The following is a 21,139-nucleotide window of genomic DNA, read 5'->3' as shown; positions in this document are numbered from 1 at the left end:
CTTCCATGTGTGAAAAAAAGCTTAAACCTGAAAATAATTGTTTGGTTTTCTTTGCTAATTTTCTAACGACAGAGCTCAGAGGAGGCGTCTCGGTGGGTGGAAGACCACATGTGGTTTCATCAAGCTCGCGTCAGAGACGTAGAGCTGATCACAGGGTTGGACTTCTATCAAGGCAGTAAGCGACCCGTCGCAGAGCTGCTGAAGATCAAGACTCGCCCCACGGCCGCCATCCACAGAAAAGAATGAAAAACCTTGCCAGCTTTCATTGTTTGGCAGCGCTGGAATGATTGGATCTGTTGTCGAAAAGTTACTTGTTTTTTGTTATAATTGCTTTTAATTTCATCATATATTATATATTTATGTCTGTTAATTGTTGGAAAAACATATTTGCTTTAAATGACTTATAAATAAGATCAAATGTCTCTATATTTATTGGTATTCGAATTTTTGTAACCAAGACATGCATTTGAGGATGATGCATTTTTGATAACGAAACAAGAAAAACGTGAAATCAATATGATGAATACATTTTTTTTTTATTCTCCTACTTTTTATGTATTTTTTCTCTTATGAAACAATGGAAAAGAGTAGAGACTCATGAAGGGATTAATGGCCCCCTAAATGCCAAAACTAGATCTCCAAATGTGAAGGTCTGCAATAATAATAATTAAATAATTTTGTAAATAATATTAACAATATGTAAATAATATTTACAATAATTATTTACAATAATTATTGTAAATAATAATTATTTACAAAATAAACGTTACAAAAATGTTTTGTGTATATAAAGCAAAATTTAAAAAAAAACTTAAATAGAAGACAAAAAAGGTGAGTATGAATAAAAAGGCATAAAAAAGGAAGAAAAAGCATTTATAGCAGAACTCATAGATATTTGTCAAGATGAAGCAATAAAATGGTTTTCTATGCAATTTAGGGACTCTGAGGGATATGACACCCCAAACTCTCAGCCCACCCAGATTTGGTCCTGCCCTGATATTCCACCTGCATCCCATAGTGGAACTGACTGAATCTGGGCCTGCTGCCAAAGCACTTGGATGAGGCTGCAACCAGGAGACACGAGGGTTTCCTGCTTCATCGTGAATCTACCACCTACTACCAAAGTTCAACCGTGACCCGTATGTCCCATAAAACATCCGTCGTCCCCGACCTTCGTTGCAAACACAAACGCTGACCCAGTGAGGAAAATCCATTCTTCACTAATCCAACTATTGGATCCTCTTTCTCCATTTAACACCAAAAATCTGTCAGCAATTTCAAAAGAAACAGACTTCTGTTCTAATGGAACAGCTTTGGAAAAAGTTTTCCAGCTTCACAGAAAAGGAACAGGCGTTTACTGCCAAATACTCATTTCAGAGTAAATCCGGTGCAGAGGTTTCCCCCGTTTGTTTTTCTAGTTAAACAACTTAACGAAACTTCTAAAGAACTTTGCTGAACTCTTCACCTTTAATTAACTTTACAGTGAGAATTTGGCAAGAATGAGCAACTACCTAGGCATGCTCGAACACACAATGGATCCACACAGGAGTTTGAAGTGCGAGCCAAGAATGCAGTCTGGTGCAAATGAATGGTCAATTTCTGTTCATGCGTGTTTCGGTGTCACCAATACTAAATCAGGGAAACTGTCGGTTCCTTGGTTCTTCCACAGTTCACCATCCCAAAAAAAAGCTTTTCTGTTTCTTCAGGAGATCAGGAGATGTCCCCTTAGTGCCCTACCCACCAATTTTAACTGCACCCCCCTTAGTACACACACCCCTCCCCCCTCAATATATACATTCCAACATAAACACACACACATGCACACACACACCCTCTCAAACACACATACACGCACACACATTTTGCAAGGAAGGTGGGACCTAGGACCATCTGTCCCCTGCCCCTTCCCTGGTGGGGGGTGCGGGCCCCTTGGCAACGGTGGCCGTGTCCCCTGGGTGCCGGCTTCCTGGGCCCGGCGGTTCTCTCTCCGCGCGGTGGGGGGTGGTGTTCGTGTCCCTGGGGGGTGGGTCCTGGTCCTTGCCCCTGAGCGCTGGGCCCCGCCAAATTTTCAACTGTGGCCGAGCCTGGTCGGGCCATATTTACAACACCCCTTGTGGGTCCCCTTTTTTCCCCGGGGTTCCCCCCTCCTGGGCGGGGGCGGCGGGCCCCTGCCTTGCTCCTCCCTGGACCAACCGTTGGCCGGGTGGGTGGCTCGTACCTGGGGTTGGGGCGGGGGGATGCCCGGAACTCCTGGGTGGTGATGGGGTGCTCGTCTGGGGCTGTGGGCGTTCTTCTCCGGTGGGGCCCTGCGTTGGGCTCTCCCGGCGCGGCGGGGGGCTGCTCTCTTGGTTGGGCTGGGGCGGCACTCTCTTTCCCTCCGTGCCTCCCTGCTCTCTGGGGGCCTCGCGGCGGTCCTGCTGGCCCTGGCCTGGTTGGCGGTCTTGGTCGCCCAGGGGGCGGTTGTTCCCTGCCTGTTCCCGTGTGGCGTTGGGGGGATTCCGGCTGCCGCTGCTGCTGCGGCGGGGGTCTTGGGGTGGGGATGGCTGGGCACTCTCCTTCCTTCTTTTCACGTTCCACCATCCATTTTAGAAGAACATAAACATTCACCTGAGCACAGGTGTTAGCTCACCTTTGCACTAACAGTTTGCATGATTGAATGAATGAAATATTTCACACTAGTTGGTTTGTAGGCATAAGTATGCGTGTGAACACTATCTGTTTTGTGTACATGTCGACATGTGGACATTTTTGCAGCTAAAAGGTGTGTTTATAACATTTGTGTGTGTGTGTGGACAGGCCCCGCCCTTTTTGTACTACATTTGAACCTTACCATAATGATTAACAACCAGTAAACTTGTTGCTTTATGCTGCTTCATGGTCTTACCCCCCTTCCCCTCCTATTATCACCCTCCTACCCCCCCCTCTCTCTAACGTCCCTCTCTCTTCTTCCCTTCTTTCCTTTTCCGTCCGGTCCAACACCAAAGATTTTCAAACATGGTTGAGATTAATAAAGTTTGGCCTCAATTACAAAAGGGGTTTATTCTGACATACCTTTGGTTTGTCTGAAGATGAATAACCCCTCTTGTTAAAGTAAAATATGTCCAACACAAGAGGCCCTCAGCTCTCATCTGCCTGCCCAGCTGTTGGACAGGACAAGTTAAAAAAAAAGAAAGAAAAAAAAAAAGGTTGATGACTGAAACCGCTTTACCACATCTCAGTGAGGTCATAAAATGTGTCACACTTGGTCATTGTGGTGACGACATCTCCACGTGGAGCTATCCAGACGGATTCCAGCTCAGACGGGCAAAACAAAAATCTATTTGTCTGCCAGTGGACGGACGGAGCGGACCGGGGGGGTTGTAGATTCTGGATTTTATGCAAAAAGCTGTTTTTGTCTGCTCCTGATTCACAGTGATTTGAACAAAGAATTATTCAGAAACTTAATTTTATTTATTTATGTCCTCTATCATGTGAATAATGCTTCAGGAATCTGTTAAAAACCCCATCATTTTATAAGAGTGGGTCTTTATTGTTTAAATTGTCGTGTGAAATTCTGAAGCTTGTTATTTATAGTTTTCTGTTGTTTCTCAGCATTTACCCCAGACTTCATTGACTTCATTGTCCATCCATCTATTTTCTTAAGCCGCCATATCTCCTCCGCGGTCACAGGGCTGTCACCCCCCATTGGGCAAAAGCGGGAAACACAAGTCGCCAGTTTGCTGCAGGGAAAAGTGATGTCTTTTACTTTTTCTAAAATGCACGATGACAGTAGACTTTGAGAAATTTGGGACGGCAGTGGCTCAGGGGGTTGAGCCGGTCACCCAATCATCGAAAGGTCGGCGATTCAATCCTCACTCCCCCCTGTCGACTTCCCCCTCCCTGCCTCCAGTGTGGCTCCACTGGTGTGTGAATGTGCATGAATGAAAAGGGGCCGTAGGCGCGAACTGGCAGCCGCGCCTCGACCATCACCAAGTACGCATGAGGAGTGAATGAACAATGGACACATTGAAAGCGCTTTAAGCGTCTGGAAAAGCACAGATCAATTGAATCCATTATTATTACAGTGATTTCCTTGTGAAGGCACAAGATGAGCCTTTGTTTCAGGGTTTGTGTTTTCTTAAGAAAGTTGTGGTGAATTTTGGACATCTGCCACTGAACAGCCTCATGTGTGTCAATCCCCTTATATGGAAGTCTTCACAGACAACGTTCCTCTCTATGCTGTGGTGCCCTGAGGCTAAAAATCCCAGCTGAACGTGCAGACCAGTTTGGATGTTTGCCGTTTGTCATATTTTCCTTTACACATCTTTACACCTGAGATCTTTATCAACCACTGTGACTACTCCCAATTGTCATTTTTGATAGTAATCTCTTCTTTTCCTCTTTCATCAGTCATTCTCTATTGATGTTTTTTTTCAATTTCATCATGCTCAGCCGTTTACTGAGCATCCTTCTTCCTGTTCCTTTCCAGCTCTGGAAACTCTTTCTGTAGTTATCCTACCTGGAAAATATTGGATCTGAAAAAGTTATTTGCGTAATCATCACACAATCCTTTTGCTTATCTTGACTTGTCGTAAAACCACGTCCCTCTCATGCTGCCTCCGTCAGTTTTATTGTTTATTCGTTTTTTTCCTTTTATCTAACCTTTTCTCTATGACACATTTAGTGAGCCCCAGTGCAAACACAATTCTCCTACAACGTCTATAAAAGGCCTGGAATGACGGCAGTTGCAGAGTTACGTCATGTGCGTTTGAAGCCTCCTAATGGTGTTTATGTGGGGTTGATGCTCTCGGTCAAACACAACAGGTGTTTTCCCTAACCTTAAGTTAACTAATGGAAAAAACCAAAGTACGTGCGTTCTTACTCCCACGCTAAACACGGACAGTAAAAAACAAGCTGAGAAGGAGACTCTAAAGAAGCATTTTCAGGTGACAGGAGCTGCTCACATTAGTCAGAGGTTTGAGGATCACGGGACTCCCAGAGGCCGTTAAATGAGAACTGAAGAGATTGTTATAGGAGCGACTTCCAAAGATATTAGAGGGGAACTCAAAGTGGAGCCGTGTTAGAACACATTGCGCACAAGCCAAAGCCGACTTCAAGTGAAGCAAATTTAAGCTCCGGTCATACTGAACGCGCTTTGCACAGCAGCGGCGTCCGCTTTCAATGTTAAGTCAACGTACAGACGCGCTTTAAGCTGCAGTGCATTTTGGGTACGATGTGGCACAATGTTAAAAGAGCTCATATATCTAAACTTCAGCGAAGAATCTGCATCTGGTCAACCAATGAGCCTTGGTGATGACACCTTGATGACTTGATCAATGGGTGGAGTCCAAAACCGACGTGGAGGAGAATCGGATTGTGGCTGTTTGTTCGCCCCTTGAACTTTATATTGTTCTGACTATTGCAGGACAGCCAGTCATCAAAATGGGTCACAAAGAGACAGAAGTACCGCTGAAAGTGGCCATCATTCAGATGCAGTTGTTTTGGGTCAAATGCAATTTTGGTTGCAAGCTCTAAAGTGCAATATATCAACAAACACAAAGGCTTAGCGTTCTGATGGTAAATGTAACCTCAAAAAAAGACTCTCTATTCCTAATAATGTAACAGTCAACCATTATTCATCCATTCATCCATCCAGCGACCACACAACGGCGGATGCTGCTCCTTTTTTAGAGGGGACTACTACCGGGAAATCCCACTCCTCAGCTTCCAGGTAACGTCATAACAAATGTGATAATGTGCATTGTTTTGCTGCTTTAGGGCATTTGTGTAAACGAAACACAAACCAGTCGTTCAACTCATGACGTAAGGGTGATGCTGATGTGTGGTGTCCCTCCTGACAGTCAGGCTGCACAGAAGAAGCATGCAAGAGGCGCACGCTTATCACGTGACGACACAAACAGACTCCTTCTTTGGATTTGTGGGGTTGAATCATTGAAAAATCTGTGCGACACGCTTGCATCTCACACATTTCACCCTGACTTACCCTGACGTGTTGACCTGTCACTCTCAGCATGAGCATAGAAGAAATGTGCATGAACACTCTTGCTCCATGGGTTCATCAAGGCCTACGACCTCTGTTTGCCTACATACAGCCCTTCTCCACCCGTAAGACCAGGTGTGATGAAGGCTTTAACTGGATCACACTGGAAATGACTTATAATCTAATGGCTGGGGGTGGATTTCCACAGGTAAACATCGCATTTCTGCTTTCATTTTCAGTTTGACACCTTTGTAGTCTTTGACATTTGTAAAACAAAAGCAAGAAAAAATTCCAACACTTAACAACTAAGATCAAGCTTTTGATCAAGTTTGGTCATTTTTTAACCCTTGGTTTTGGGTCCAGTCTTCACCGTCTCCAGTTCTTCTCTTTCTTTCTTTCCGTCTTCCTTTTCTGTTTGTTGAGCAATTTCTTTTTGTAAACACATTAACATTTTGCTTAGAACAGATGTGGTTTTTCTAAAAAGTCATTTAAAAATACAAACGGGAAACTCTTTAAATAAAGTGAGCAGAAGTTTCCTTCTTTCTAAGAAGCTTTTCAAAAAGATCATTCCAAGAAAAGTGGCAGCAATTTCTCCACCAGACGATAAAATCTTTAGATTGTCTCATTAAATGCAGTTTATTGTACTTAAATTTCAATTAAAATTCTTACTTTTGTTTTCCTTTTACATTTTAAGAAGTACACTTTGGAAGAATCCGGGCAGAGATAAACTTGACATGAACATTACAACACACTTTGAGTAAATGATGGGGGAGTAACGATTAATCGACTTAATTGATTAATTAATCTATATTTACCTAAGATCGATTTTAGGTCAATAAATCGGATGATTGAAAAATAACCATCATCAATGTGAATCATATCAGCAACTGCAAATTTTGTTATAAATCAAAACATCGGTCAAATGACTCCCCAGTAAATGACCAACATTTCCTTAAAGTCTTCTGTCTCAAAACATCCATCGAAAATTGGACTTTTCATTTTTCCTTTGCATTTCTCTGTCAATGTCGTTTCTGTGGCGTTTTCTGAGCCTGAGATGCTTATGACTCCGAATGTGATAAATGTGATTGAGTTTATAAGGATGGGGGAGGCAGATGATGCACACAGCATCCCCTAAATCAGACACCGACTTCTTTATATGGATCTTCACAGCTTTTTCTCAGTCTTTAACAATAAAATTCTACATAAATGTTGATTTTTTTTTTTTATAGTCCACAAATTTCGGGACTTTTAGATTTCAGCTGCTTCATTTTTTCTGGCTTCTCCAACTTCACATTTCTGTTTTTTGCAGGATAACAGTGTGTCGTTCAGCAATTTAAAGTGTTTCAAACATCAATCTGAGGCTGACCCACATCTTCTCAAAATAGAATCTTCCACATCTAATGAAAGTGTTTCCTGCTTTTTACCCGCTTAAAGCGCATCAATCAGATGTGAGCCATCTTCTTCCCATTATGGGAACTTCCTGTTATCAGCCTCTCATCTAACTTGCACAAGTTTGACGTAATAATTTCCTGGATTACTGGAGACTTTAAATGATGTAAATGCCCTCAACTTTAATCAGAAGGGGCAATTTCCCACAATCTCATGACGTCTTGAATTTCTGCCGAGTTTTCATTGAAGGAATGAGTCAAATAAATACACAAATCTCCAAGCGGATGTTTGAATTTCTCAAAATCAATTAGACTTTCGTTCCCTGATGAAAGGTTTAAGCCAACATTTCTGTCCGGCTGCTCTTTGCTTGATATTCTTGCCAATCAGATGAAACTATTTTCAGAACCTTATTCACAGTAAAAACTGAATCTTAGTAAAAAAGTAAAAAGACTTGTATTTCAAGAAGAATTGTCCTGTTTTGCAAAAAAATAATCAGGAAAGTTTTTCCCTGAGAAAACATGTCTGAGTGGCTAGAATGTTTCTAAAAATAAGAAGTGTTTTCTTAAACCATCGGCAGATTTTTTTGCTTATTTCAAGAGATTTTTTTCAAATTTAAAGATTTTTACTTTGAAAGGGTGACAAATGAGAGCAGCAGAGTGGAAGGCCAGTTAAAATGAAAGAACCAAAAACACCTTTTTATTTTTGTTGTTGTTAAGATTTAGATTTAACATCATTTTGCTTTAATGAAATCACAAACAAACGGTGTGTGCAGCTCCATAGGAGTGTTGCTTCAGAAAAACACGGGAAATTCACGCAAATCTGGGGGCTAATCTTAGTGTTTTTTTCTTTTCCTTTGTAATCATAAATAATTATGAGCAATTACAACATCAAATAACCTCTCCCTGATCAAATCACCCATGGGAAGTTAGGGAAAAGCTTTTGTCAGATTCCCTGAAGGATGATTTCCAGTTTCACATTTGTAATTGCATGTATGATCAGTCTCTCATTACAACATGTTTTTTTCCGTTTCCTGAGCGCGGTCAGGTCAAGGCAATGAGAGTTCGCATGAAGCAGAGACCTCCACTTTCTGATCATAAATCTCTGCAGCTGAGTTAGATAATTCCCATCATTGCACAAAAATGCAGATTTCTGCATAAAAGCGTATGAAGGTGTGTGTGATGGGGTTAATCCTCTCTGCCGTTTAAAAACCAGATAACACAAACTCACTTTAGCTTTTTGAAGTGACTTCCTGATGGTGTCCAAGCCGGCAAGCCACCAACAGGTGAAATGGTTTTCAAGATCAGAAAAGACTCCTACTGGGTTTTGTCAATATTAATTCCTTGTTAAATCTGTTTTTTTTTATTTTTTTTTTATTTCAAGATTAGAGTTTTTGTATGGCTGCGAATAATAATGCTGCAGCTTTACCTAATTAGTTCCTCTGTCCTTCAGATCTTGGCAGAACCACCTGCTTTGCCTCCAGCTACATTTATGTTTGGGTAAAAATATTCTGAGTGAGTTTGGTATCAGAACTAAATTCCTGAGTTTGCTGGTAGCCGCTGCTGGACTTGACCATGTGGGATGAAAGGGTACAACAGAGACAAGAGGGACCTGGTCAGACGGCCGGGCATCACTTGGAAAGGACGGTTGGGCCTGAAGCTCAGGATTTCTGCAGTTAAGCAGAGCTTCTCGTCTGATCCAGAAGCAGGAGAACCACTGGAGGTCCTGGAACACCTGGAACCAGACGTGCCGTTCAAAATCCAGAGGCAGACGCTGATCCACTTTGACCGTGTGCAGCTGGAAGATTAGCCCCAACGCCGAAGAGGAGAAAGAGCATCAAAGAAAACTTCCGCACCCCCGAGCCATCATGACCATCGAAGCCCAGCAACAGAACCACAGAACTAGAGTGGAGCATATCATCTGCTGCTGTTTGACTACCTCACAGCATCAGGTGGAGTCACGGCCGCTCCGGTCTTCTCACACCATCACATCTGCCGGAATTCATTTGTCTTCTTCAAATTTAAACTACAAATAAAGAGAGTTACTATTCATCTGCAGGCACAGAGAACAACTCCGTATATATCAGTTTTAAAAGTACACACTTCTAAAACCTTTACAGACTGCTGTTATCAGAATTCATTTCATTCATTCATTTATTTATTTGTTCCTCCAAACTGCACATATTGTTGTCTGTTTTGTAAATAACTGGTGAGCCAGTTCAGGCCGATTCCTCTAACCCCATATGCATATCATTTAGAAATCAGGATAGAATGATCGATGGTGTCAAAAGTCTTCTTTAAATCAATGAAAACTTCTGTTCTGCATTTCCTTTTGTCAATTCCTGTTGAAAATGTCAACTATTTTCATTAGAGCCAAACCTGCAGACCTATTGGAACGAAACCCAAACTGATTCTAAAAAGGAATAACTTTAGCTATTTTCATCTTCTCAGGAAAAATTCCCAATTTAAGTGAAAGATTAAAGATATGATGTAGTGGTTTGACAACACAATCTATTGTCATTTGGATTATTTTCATGTTCATCCCATCACTGTCCTTGGAAGTCTTGTTTTTCTGTAGTCAAAATGTCATTTTCAGTCACATCAGATAAATACATTGATTGGAAAATCCTTTTTTTTTTTACTAACATCTTTTGATTGTATATTGCATGTAATGTTTTCTGCTAGGTTGGGTCCTATATTTACAAAAAACGAATTTAATTCATTTGCCATGTCCTCTTGCCTTTTTTATGACCACATTGTATTTAAGAAAGAAATTAAAAGAAGAAGAGAAAGGATATAAAAGACCTCCTTTAACCAAAATGATCAGCTCCACTCGCAAAAATACTCAAGAATTTCCTCGCTGGGTATTGTGAAAAGGATTTTCACTAAATTTCATAAGAGTAAAACGGAAAAGTCTTTCCGTTGTTTAAGGCGTTTAGGATGAAAATTGTTGGAAGGTGATGCAAAGACAGTTGTGAAACCTCAGATCCTTTTTGAAGGAGTTCACTTCTTAAGAAAGTGGTGTTCATGAGTCTGTGTGCTGGTCAGAACAGCTTAAATCAGCAGTCTCAGTCAGTCTTCATAAAAAAGAGAAGACTTTGGCTCTTGCTTTGAACAGGGGAGTCTGACTTTTTGCCTCAAGGGCCAGTGTTCAAAGATCTATCCTACCTCGAGAGATTTTCCTACCCGTAGCACAAAATCATAGTTATAGCCATCCAAATGTCGTCCCTTATCTATATGAACGAACTTTGATGTTGGGAATGATTCATGGGGGGGAGTTGGACAGTTTCACGGGTTAAAAGATGGACGTAGAATGTTGTCGTGTGCAGGTGGTGAGCCGTACGGAGATGTGGGAAAATCAAAAAGAGAGACTCCGGAACATGTGTGGCGAATCGATGCCGACAGTGCCGGCCTCTGTCGCCGTGGTGAACGTTTCAAAATCAAAATAAGGTGTCTCAAACTGAAGGTGGACGTGGCGTTGGGTTCAGAAGACTGTTGAAACATTCACGGTGCGGATAGAGAGGCCCTGTCGACACGGGTCTGTCATGAAGTTGGTGTGAAAACAATTTAGGAGTCCCAGAAGTTTAGCAGCCTAAAAGTTCAGAAGTTGACAAGTGTAGCATTGCATTAGTTTTATTAAGCATATAAATAAATGTGACCTTGAGTCACAAAAACTGCAAAAAAAAAAAACTGTATAGTAACCACAAGATTGTGAGTAAGATTGTACGACGGAGTTTTAGGGCCACCAAAAAAAAAAAAAAAAAGTAAAATTAAGACATTTTTTCTCATAAATTTACGACTTAAAATCTTGTAAATTTAGGAGTTTTTTCTCATAAATGTACGATTTTTTTTTCTCCTAAATTTACGAGGTAAAAACTCGTAATTTTTTAATCTTTTTTTTTTTTGGTGGCCCTAATACTCTGTCGTAAGATTGTGAGTGTTGGTTGGGAAACTTCACGGGTAGTAAGGATTCATAGAACACTTAGGATCCAGCTGGGTTTTCCAAAACCCACCACGATTACCTGCATCAGGTGATTTTTAGCATAAAGGAGCTTCAATGGCAGGTTGGTCGGAAAACATATAGAGTTATACATCTGATCTATTTAACTGCAATTAGCAAAGCGTTTAGCAAAGATTTCTTCAAAAATCCCTTAAATAAGTTTGAGTTCTTGTGTCAGCTCTCTGGAGTTTTTGATGTTCTATTTCTCCAAACATGGGATTTACTATCTCCACCAGGACTGTTCCAATAGTGTCCACGAGAGGGCGGAGTCTTTGTACAGTTGGGCTGAAGCAAATGCAGGTAGGTCATGCTGGGTGTTGGGATCACATCTCCAAATGTTTGTGTTGGTCCATTTTAATGGTTGTATTGGTCTTAACTTCTTTGGGTTTTTTTTTTTTTTTAAATCTCATAGGTCTGTCTGGATTTTTTTAAATGTCTGTGTCCAAGAAGAAAGAGTTTCTGTCTCCATCAGCTGCTTGAATTGTTATGGAAGCATTTTTTATTTATTTGAGAATTGCATTTGTTGTCCTCTCGTTGCAGATGTTGCTTTAGAAATGGGACTTTTGCAGATTTCTGCTGTATTTCATGGATTTTCCAACATGTGACTTCTGCTGCCACAGTGTGGATTTTCTTGTTTTGTGTAATGCCAACATGTGATCCTGTAGTTAAGGTTGTAGATCTTTTTTTTTTTTTTTGTCTTCTTCTTGAGCAACTGAGTCTATCTGTTGATCTGACAGTTTTTTGTTGTATATTCTTCTTCATTATTATTATTTTTCATCTTCTAAACCCGTTTTTGTTCCTTTCTGGGTCACGGGGCTGCTGGAGCCAATCCCGGCCACGCAGGACAGATCACACACCACACAAATCACACAGTCTCACACTCACACTCACATATGGACAATTTAGAGTAACCAGTGAACCTATGAAGCATGTTTGTGGACGGTGGGAGGAAGCCGGAGAAAACCCAGCCATGTACGGAGAGAACATGCAAACTCCACACAGAAAGGTCCCCCATTGGTGTTCTGGTTCAGGGACTTGAACCGGGGGGCTTCTTGCTGAGGGGCACTCCTAACCACAGCTCCATCAGCCTATTTTTGTTTATTTTTATTTTATTTTTAAATCCTTTAATGAGTTTGGGAGCCGGTTTAGCTCGTGCTGGTTTCGGCGCCTTCCGTCCGTGAAACCAGGGTTCGTATCCGGGCTGCTCCCTATTCCCTTCTCTACTTCTGTGCCGGTCCCAAGCCTGGTTGCTTAGAGAAAGTTGCATCGGGAAGGGCATCCTGCGTAAAAATATTGCCAAGTTTACCATGCGACTTGTTCGCTGTGGCGACCCCTGATGGGAGAAGCCGAAAGAGAAAGAAGAAGAAATCCTTTAATGAGTTTATTCTTCACTGTCTTCATTCCTGCATCAGTCTTTTTGCTCACTGTTGTTGTTACTTTATTTAAACCTTTTTTTTCCTCTTGTTCATCATTTTACACAGAATGTGGTTTTTATATGTAAGTTTGGAAGATTTGAGTCCAGTGTTCCCAGAAGTCTCTAAGTTTCTTTGTGTCACACATTTGTTTTCTTTGTAGCAGGCAGCTGACACATTTTCCACAACCACGCTGAGTTGCTGTGGTGAGTGGGATCTGTCTAGACACGTTAAGGTAACTTATATGTAATTACATTTCTATTTTTAGTTCTACATCATATTTTTTATTAACATTAAAAGGGAAAAAACTTTTCTTATGTTGGAGGCCAGCGGACTTTTAATTCAGTTATTACTTTATGTAAAATTCTAATTCATTCGTCCGACTTATTGACTGTTTTTTTTGTGTGTGACTCGCTCGCATTAACTTCATCAAGTATGCTCCAACATAAGGCCATCTCAACTTGAAAGTACAAGTTTTAGTCAGAGAAGCGGCCAAATAAATTACGCGGTGGGGGGAAATAACTAAAGAAAAGCTGAGGAGGGGCCAAACACAAATGGATAAATACAGCTATAGACGTAGGGAGAGGATCAGCTTCTTCAAACCTGACACGATGGTAGGTGGAGACTTGGAGCTGGCTGAGGCGCGCGCAGGCAGTGCGCGCCTCAGCCAACTGTCGGCTCCTGGCAGCGACGCGCTCCCCGCTGACGCTTTCCTCTCTGTCCCTCAGGTGTTTCTTCTTCTGCTCCAGCTTCTGCTGACCTCTGGCACTCTGGGATACAGCCTGGACAACCCCCTCACCTACGTACGCAAAGACTTTGTGACGGGTAAACCTGTGACATGCGACGCCTGCCAGCCTGGGTACTACCTGCGCGCGCACTGCACGGCGACGCAGAAGAGCCAGTGCGCCCCGTGTCCGGCAGGCTCGTTCACGGCGATCTGGAACTACATCGACAAGTGTTTGCGCTGCAGTGTGTGCGGGTTGAACGAGGTGGTGAAGAAGCCCTGCACGGCGTCCAACGACTCCCAGTGCGCGTGCAAGGACGGGTACTTCTTCCACCCGCGGTACAACATGTGCACGCGCCACAGCGAGTGTCCATCCGGACAAGGAGTCCTCACTGAAGGTACGACCACCACAGTTTCCTCTTTCTTTTCCACTCTGGATGTGCTGTTTACATTTAGTAAAAACAAAAACGTTTTTGAATCACCTAAACTTATATAAGATGTTATTACTCCATCCCTTGTTACCACGGCAACGCGAAGCCACGCCCGACTAACGCGTAAAAACAGAAATGCGAATGTTCCAACACGTCTTTTCAAGATGTGCGCGTGCGTCATCTCGTGCTTGTCTCGTGGCTGACAGCACCACTCTCACTGAGACAGAAAACAGGGCGGCAGGCCAGGCGGCCTTTTTCATGGCAACTTGGGGAGAAAAGTTGTTTCCTGCTCCTAAAAAGTACGAAGCAGAAATGTTCCTGGAGGTTTTTGTTCGTCGGACTTTTTTTTTTTTTTTTAACTTATCCTGTCCAACAGCTGGGCAATCAGATGAGAGCTGAAGGCCTCTTGGGTTGGACATATTTTACTTTAACAACAGGGGTTAGGAATCTTATGACAAACCAGAGGTATGTCTGAATAAACCCCTTTTGTAATTGAGGCCAAACTTTATTCATTTCAGTCATATTTGAAACTCATTTGTTTTGGACTGGATGGAAAAGGAAAGGAGGGAAGAGGGAAGGCTGATTATGGGGGGGGGGGGGGGGGGTAAAACCCATGAAGCAGCATAAAGCAACATCCTACTGGATGGTTATCATTGCGGTCAGATTCAGATGTAATTGTTGGTCAGACTTAAAAAAAGAACACAAACATGTTTCTGTAGAGGAAGTGACACATGATGTAGCCTTTCTCTGCTGACCTTTGTTTCATTCATTCTGGGATGTTCTGTTTCAGGGACCGCTGAGAAGAACACGGTGTGTCACAGCTGTCCTGATGGCACCTTCTCCAACTCCTCCTCTGCGCGGCAGAACTGCACACAGCATAGGAGCTGCAGTGATGTGGGCCTGAAGACTGTGCTGAGGGGCTCCAGCTGGCACGACAGCGTTTGTGGAAGCTGTGATGAGAACATCGGTAGGAATTGTCCCCTGTTTGGGTTTAGTAGAATCAGTTTGAATTCAGTTGGTTGGCAAAACCTAAAGATGTGGAGAAAAAATTCTTGTGTTTTTAACGTTTACATTTAACATTGTCAAGATAGAAAGTGAAATCTTTGGGGTTTTCCCCAGATTTTTCTGTTTACTCTCATCGGTTAAGAAAAAAAGTGTGAGGATCGGATCCAATCAGAGGTTGTAAAACAACTAAAATTTAGAACAAAAATCTCTTATTCTTCGTCCGATTCAAGAAAGGGAAGCATCATTACAAAGCTAGTGAAAAGAACTACAAGAAACAAATCTTCTGTCAAATCTATAATTATTTCCATATGGTCAGATAATCATAACTGTTCTTCTGTTTTTTTTAACTTGTCCGTCCAACACCTGGGCAAACAGATCAGAGCTCCTCAAAGTGAGATGTTGATGGCTGAGACAATTGATATTCATGTGAAACTGATGGGGCCTCTTGAGGCGAAGGCTGAGCTGAGGTGCACAAAGGAAATTCATGGCTGCAGACATCCTGAAAATGCTGCATGTCCTTTTCACGTCTTAAATATGTGAACCTTCGGATTGGGAATTTATCTGCCATGGTTTCACCCCACAATTAGTTCCTAAGATGTTAGATATTTCCTGACTGGTGTGTGTGTAACTGATCGCTGTTGTTGGAAATAAATGGTAAAACATTCCTCAGTGGTGGAGCGTCTGGGATGTTGCCATACTTCTCAGAAAATATACAATATGAATTGGCAGATCCAATTTTAAACAGAAATCAAATGTGAAAACACATTATGATGAATTAATTAAAAAAAACTGTTAACAGTTTGAAAAATATGAAAATAATGGGTAAAATACTATAAAGAATTGTTTAAAGTTCTTGATTAAGCTCATTTTTTATATCTTTAGAAAATAAATAAATAAAAAACAATGTATATATTATATTATATTGACTATGTTTTCAGCAGATTTGCCCGACTTTAGGCAACCTTCCGAAAAAGCAATTTTTGTTTGAAGAGAGTCAGATCGCTGTTGTGGAACAAAATTTTCGCCTGAAGTGGGCGGGGCAGGCAAGTCCCTTGTAACCTTGTAACAACAAACCAAGGTTTAATTTTAGACAGATGAAGATCGGAAATGGGCATCAAGTCAGTTTGTACATTTAAGTAAGGGTTAATGGGCGACGAAGTGTGCGTTCTAACTTTTTAACGCACGTCGTGGAAGCCTGAACCGTCCGACGCGAAGTGCGTTAAAAAGTAATAATGCACACTTCGAAGGCCATTAACCCGCTTATACCATGGTCACTTACAAAAGCAATAAATATTAAGCAGGTTTTAGTCCTTAATTCTTTATTTTTTCCGATTTGGATCGCTTTTCTCACAAATAGTCCGCGTCGCGCAGCACCACCGCTGCAGTCAAGATTCGGCGATATATATGCTGATCATCGCGATGGGTTGAATAAAGCATCAGTTCAGAGAGAAAGTTCACCTCTCACCGCTTGTTTTTGTCCAGATGATGAAGCAAAAGGTTTTTTTAAGCCGGCGCAGTGATACGAAACATTTAAGCTAGCTGACCGGAACTTCTTTTCTCACCATGCGGTTATCAGGTTTTAATACAAACCCAGCAGCCAATCAGAATCGAGTATTCAACCGGACCATGGTATAATAAAGGTTAACTTTATTATTTAAAGTAATTTAATGAAATGAGGACATCCACTGAACAATATTTGATTTGATTTTTTGATTTGAAATGGTTTATTTCAAGCAATCAAGTAATAATAATACACAAAAACAACACAATCATCAGTTATACATTCATACAATGATGTATCAAATTTAGGATAATTAGACATAAAATTAAATATTGGTTGAAAGGGAGTGAAAGGAAGCGAATTTATATAATCCCACTCCTGTTCTACTGTAACCATTTTATGACATGATTTATCATTATTTGGTTCATAGCTATATATCAGATAGAATTTAGAATCCTTAAGTATCAATAAATCACATGACTAAGATGAATTACTTAATTATTATGTAAAAAGAACTATTTTAGAAATCAACATGACAAATGCAGATCAGTTATCTAAAATATTCGCAGACAAAATTCATTAGAAAAATCATGTACATGATCAAAAATAACACTATATCAGTAAATTAGACATAACACTGTTTCAAAAATCTTCATAAAAATTCAAAAATTGATCAAGCATCAAAAGTTAAAAATATGCGCAAATTATGTTTTATTAGGAAAAATCGTGCATCAATTTTTGGAGCAAATATAATTAGAAATCAGTCATTTTAACCATCTTTAATTATTGATTGAGCATTCTTTTATCTTTATTTTATATTAAATAAGGTTGTGTTACAGGATGTTAATGACGGACCAGAATAATAGAAAATATAAAAAAAAACAAAGCTTTTAAAAAAAATCATTCAAAAGTATGCATGAAGTAATTAAATTAATAAAATTACTTCATGGGATTTTTAGTGTCACAATAAATAATATAATATAAATAAAAAAGTGTTTTGTTACTATTGCATTTTAAAAGCAGAATTGTATTTAAATATTTCTCATTTACTGATGAACAAATATTGTGACTTGAAATGCCACGTTTTTTTGTTTTCTTTAAGGAGAACAAAATCAAGTGATTTCTAAGCGGGACTAGAACATGCATGTCCTAGATTTACTTTTATATTCACATATTCCGTCATTTTCCCTAGTTGGATTTGCTAGCATGTGCTTTGGGGTGAGAGTCAAAGAGAATGACAGACTGTTGATATGACAGTTACCATGGCAACCTGCACCAGTGTTTTGTGGTGTCTGTATCGTGACGCCTGTGAACCCTGTCGAGGGCGTGCAAGTGCCAACAGGCAGATTCAGGAAACGACCCTGGAAGTTTGTCGTTATGTTTACGTTTCGTTTTGTGTTTCTGCTTTCCTAAAGCCAGGAAAACTGAGCTGAAAGCAAATTTAACCTTTTTTTTAACCCCATTGCTATTTTAAACCTCTTTTTTAAGGGAGCCCTGGAAATATAGCTGTCAGAAACGTGTTTTAATTTTTCTTTTCCCTTCTTTTTCTTTCTTCCATGCAGATGGAGCCGAGTACCTTAAAGAAATCATCCCAGGTATCTTTGTTCATCACAAAATGAGCATTAAAAGAATGCGTCGCTTAGTGCACAAGCTGCTGTCTGAAAAGGGCGAAAAGCACAGCGGAACGTCGCAGATGAGTTCCCCACAACTCCAAGCAAAGGTAGAGGAATGGGTTCTCTCCTCCACCTCAAGCCAAGTTCACAAGCTCATAGAAATGCTACGTGAAGTTGGAGCTGTTCATAATGCGGAAAAGCTGAGCAGCAAGCTGAGCAGGATTGATGCTTTTATGACAGACTGCAGAGCCAAAACAGAAGGAGGAGAAGTCATGTACACTGATATAGAAGGTGTTGTTTAACACTCGCAGCGAGTGTTAAACAACAGAACTATTTTTAAGCATGAAGACGAGGAATAAACTCAAAGTGCATAGGTGGGTAACCTCAGAGGGGTTGACCATGGACGCAGCTATGACAGCTCAGCAGAACTGACTGAGCACAGCCGATGGCCGCCGTCACGGAACCAAGAACAAGACAAATGTACAACCAAAGAAAAGATCCAAACAAGCAAATCTATGTCCTGGTCCCAACCTTGGATCATCCCTAATGCACAGACTTCATCTGGATGAAGCTCGTCTGCTGGACTTTAAATATGTAGTTGTATAAGTTAATATAAGTTCATTTTTTTCTATGAGTTCTGGTACATCGCCTGTCCGTCTTGGGGGAGGATCCCTCCTCCATGTGGACACCCCTGAGGTTTCTTCGTTTTTACCGGAATCCGGTTTTTTGGGAGCTTTTCCTTACAGAGAAGGGGGGTCTAAGGGCAGGGATGCCACTATAGCTTAGTCTGTTTGGTTAAAGTTTTAGTATTGTCCAATTGAATGCTATGTATTTATGATCCTGTTGATTTTATATTTTACTTTTTCAACTACAGATACGAAGCCCATCGAAACGACTGTTGTTGTGAATTTGGGCTATACAAAATAAAATTGAATTGAATTGAATCTCCTCCTCCTCTTGTGTCAAAACGACACTGGCATTTATTTTTTGCTGAGGAGTATTAGCCTCGCTTAGCAAAAAGTAGGACACTTCAAATTGAGTGTTTCTCTATAGTATAACAGCAAGTACTGTATACTATAAAGCATGTGTGTGTTGTGTAGGATGTATACTGAATACTTTTTCAGACTGAATATTTTATTTTAAAATATGTATAAGTAAATAAAGTAAACTTTGAGTATACTTGTAGAACACTTCAATAGACTATATTTTGCTAAGGGATCTGGTAAATCTACCTCCTTTACATTTCAGTTGCTCAATGAGTTAAACTGCTATTAGGGCTGGGTATTACCGCCAAAACACACATAGGACTCAACTTTAATTCACAAGGTTGCTGTTGGATTTGATTCTTTTTTTTTCTTTCAAATTTGCTTTGAAAGCGGTGTGTTTGGTTATTAAAATGAAAGCCCTTGAACCGCTTTTTTATTTTACTGTTGCAGTGTAAAGTCTAAATAAAGTTTTTGTATTGTCTTTTGTATTGGAGCTGATGTTTTTATTCTCTCATTGTGAAAGCCTGCTGGTCAATGGTATTTATTCTCGTCACATCCAAATAAAGGATTACTTAGTACTACTTGTGTGTTTTTGTTTGGCTGCTCTTTTAAATGTTTGGCTCAAATTACTCATGCAAAAATGTATTATGTTGAATTTTACCCGGTGTTGCATTTACCCAAGGCTAAGACCTGCTGTAATACAATTTTTGGTGGATTTTACACAAACCTACAGCCACCAATGTGCAGCACAGGATTAAAAACACTGAGATCACACAACTTTTGGATTTGGTGGTTTTAGCCTTAAATAGGTAAACATTTATTAGTGAGTTTGGTCACTTTCCTCTTCTTCTTTTCCCCAACCTCTTAATTCTGTTTCAGTCTTTTTGGAAATGTGTGTTTAGATTAACTCAATTAAAATTTGTAATACTTTTTATTTGCAATATTGTTGTTTTTTAAACATAATTTAACAGAATAAGCACCTAATTTAACTCGCAACAAAAGGATAGCATTGAAAAAAAGTTGAGTTGATTTTTTTTTTGCATGTTTAAAACCCATAAAGAAAATCAAGAAAAGACAATAAAATGGAATGTAGGAGGAGGCAAAAGGTCTCCACCTAATGTAACTCAAAAATGGGAGAAAAAAATAAAACCAAGGATAAGTTACAACTAATAAAATAAGTTTGACAATAACACATAAAAAGCAGTAACAATATATAAGTTGATGTGACCTATAAATATATATTCATGAATATAAAACTGTCAGGGATGGAGAATTGATGAAAAAAAACTTTATTTATATAAGTTATGACAAAAACAAAACAAAAAACTAAAACCAGAACAAAAAAATGTGACCAAACAGGTGGAGAAAAAAACAAAACATGGACATGGAAGGAGGCTAAGGTGAACTGAAACAGAAATTACTCTAGACAATTCAAACTAAAGCCTGCTGTCACTGTGACCCGGGGCAGGGAGGCACAAAAACGAAACACAACTTAACGCAAAGCTTGACCCAGAAAAAAGAACTGAACAAGCACCTGACCTCACGGCAGCTGATTTAGATGGAATCATCTCAATATTTCCACCCAACAGTTCCCACACAACTACATTATAGAGAATTACACAAAAAGAAACACCTGTGAGCCTAAATAGGATGAGAGTAGCTTAGCAGTTGTCGCCACAGACTCTCTAGAAACTTTACTGCAACTTCAAATATTTTTGCGTAGCTAGTTGTGAGCAGTTTGCATCTCTAGGATCCATTTACACACACCCTGACACTGACCACCTTTAGTGGTAAATAACAGTCAACTTGATTCAGGAGGCCAAAAGTTTGGCTTGCTGTTTGCTTTTAGCAGAAACCTTTAGTTCTACACCTCTCTAAATGTCACTTGTAAAGATTTCCTGTTAACAGAGACCTAAATAACTCCGTTTAAATATGTTCCACAGTTGGTCTCCTGCTTCCTCTTCTCCAAAGCGTGTGCATTTTCATTAGAGAAAGATGTGGTGACCTTTGACTCTGGCAAAATGTTGGGTTCCTTAAATATTTGAAACGCTGAAAAGCCTGTGTTTGATGCATTCAGCTGCTTCATTTTCCTTGGTCTCATT

The 21,139-nt window shown here is 40.3% G+C and overlaps 3 protein-coding genes across 4 annotated transcripts in view; 2 read left to right on the top strand and 1 right to left on the bottom strand.

Annotated features, from left to right (window-relative positions):
- Positions 1–521, top strand: part of LOC101171013 (venom phosphodiesterase 1-like) — a 31,534-nt gene extending 31,013 nt beyond the window's left edge. For both annotated transcript variants that reach the window (XM_023959723.1, XM_011480655.3), the window contains exon 25: positions 73–521. In XM_023959723.1, the coding sequence (XP_023815491.1) occupies positions 73–246 (174 nt within the window). In that variant the 3' untranslated portion in view covers positions 247–521. The remainder of the gene's footprint in view (positions 1–72) is intronic.
- LOC110015840 (CD209 antigen-like protein E) overlaps positions 1–21,139 on the bottom strand; it is a 900,664-nt gene that overhangs the window by 212,026 nt on the left and 667,499 nt on the right. The window lies entirely within an intron of this gene.
- Positions 13,368–19,574, top strand: opga (osteoprotegerin a). The gene is made up of 4 exons (NM_001349196.1): positions 13,368–13,391; positions 13,506–13,899; positions 14,723–14,899; positions 18,001–19,574. Exons 1-4 carry the CDS (start codon positions 13,389–13,391, stop codon positions 18,351–18,353), a joined length of 927 nt encoding a protein of 308 aa, NP_001336125.1. The 5' UTR covers positions 13,368–13,388; the 3' UTR covers positions 18,354–19,574.

This window comes from Oryzias latipes, chromosome 11 (genome assembly GCF_002234675.1).
Source record: "Oryzias latipes chromosome 11, ASM223467v1".
NCBI classification, from domain to species: Eukaryota; Metazoa; Chordata; class Actinopteri; order Beloniformes; family Adrianichthyidae; genus Oryzias; species Oryzias latipes.
This window is presented reverse-complemented; position numbering and strand designations above follow the sequence as displayed.

Bases quoted from the DNA above. Each gene is read 5' to 3' on its own strand.
- opga (NM_001349196.1), top strand. The intron at 13,900-14,722 runs GTACGACCACCA...GTTCTGTTTCAG, and splicing joins ACAAGGAGTCCTCACTGAAG to GGACCGCTGAGAAGAACACG. The intron at 14,900-18,000 runs GTAGGAATTGTC...TCTTCCATGCAG, and splicing joins AAGCTGTGATGAGAACATCG to ATGGAGCCGAGTACCTTAAA.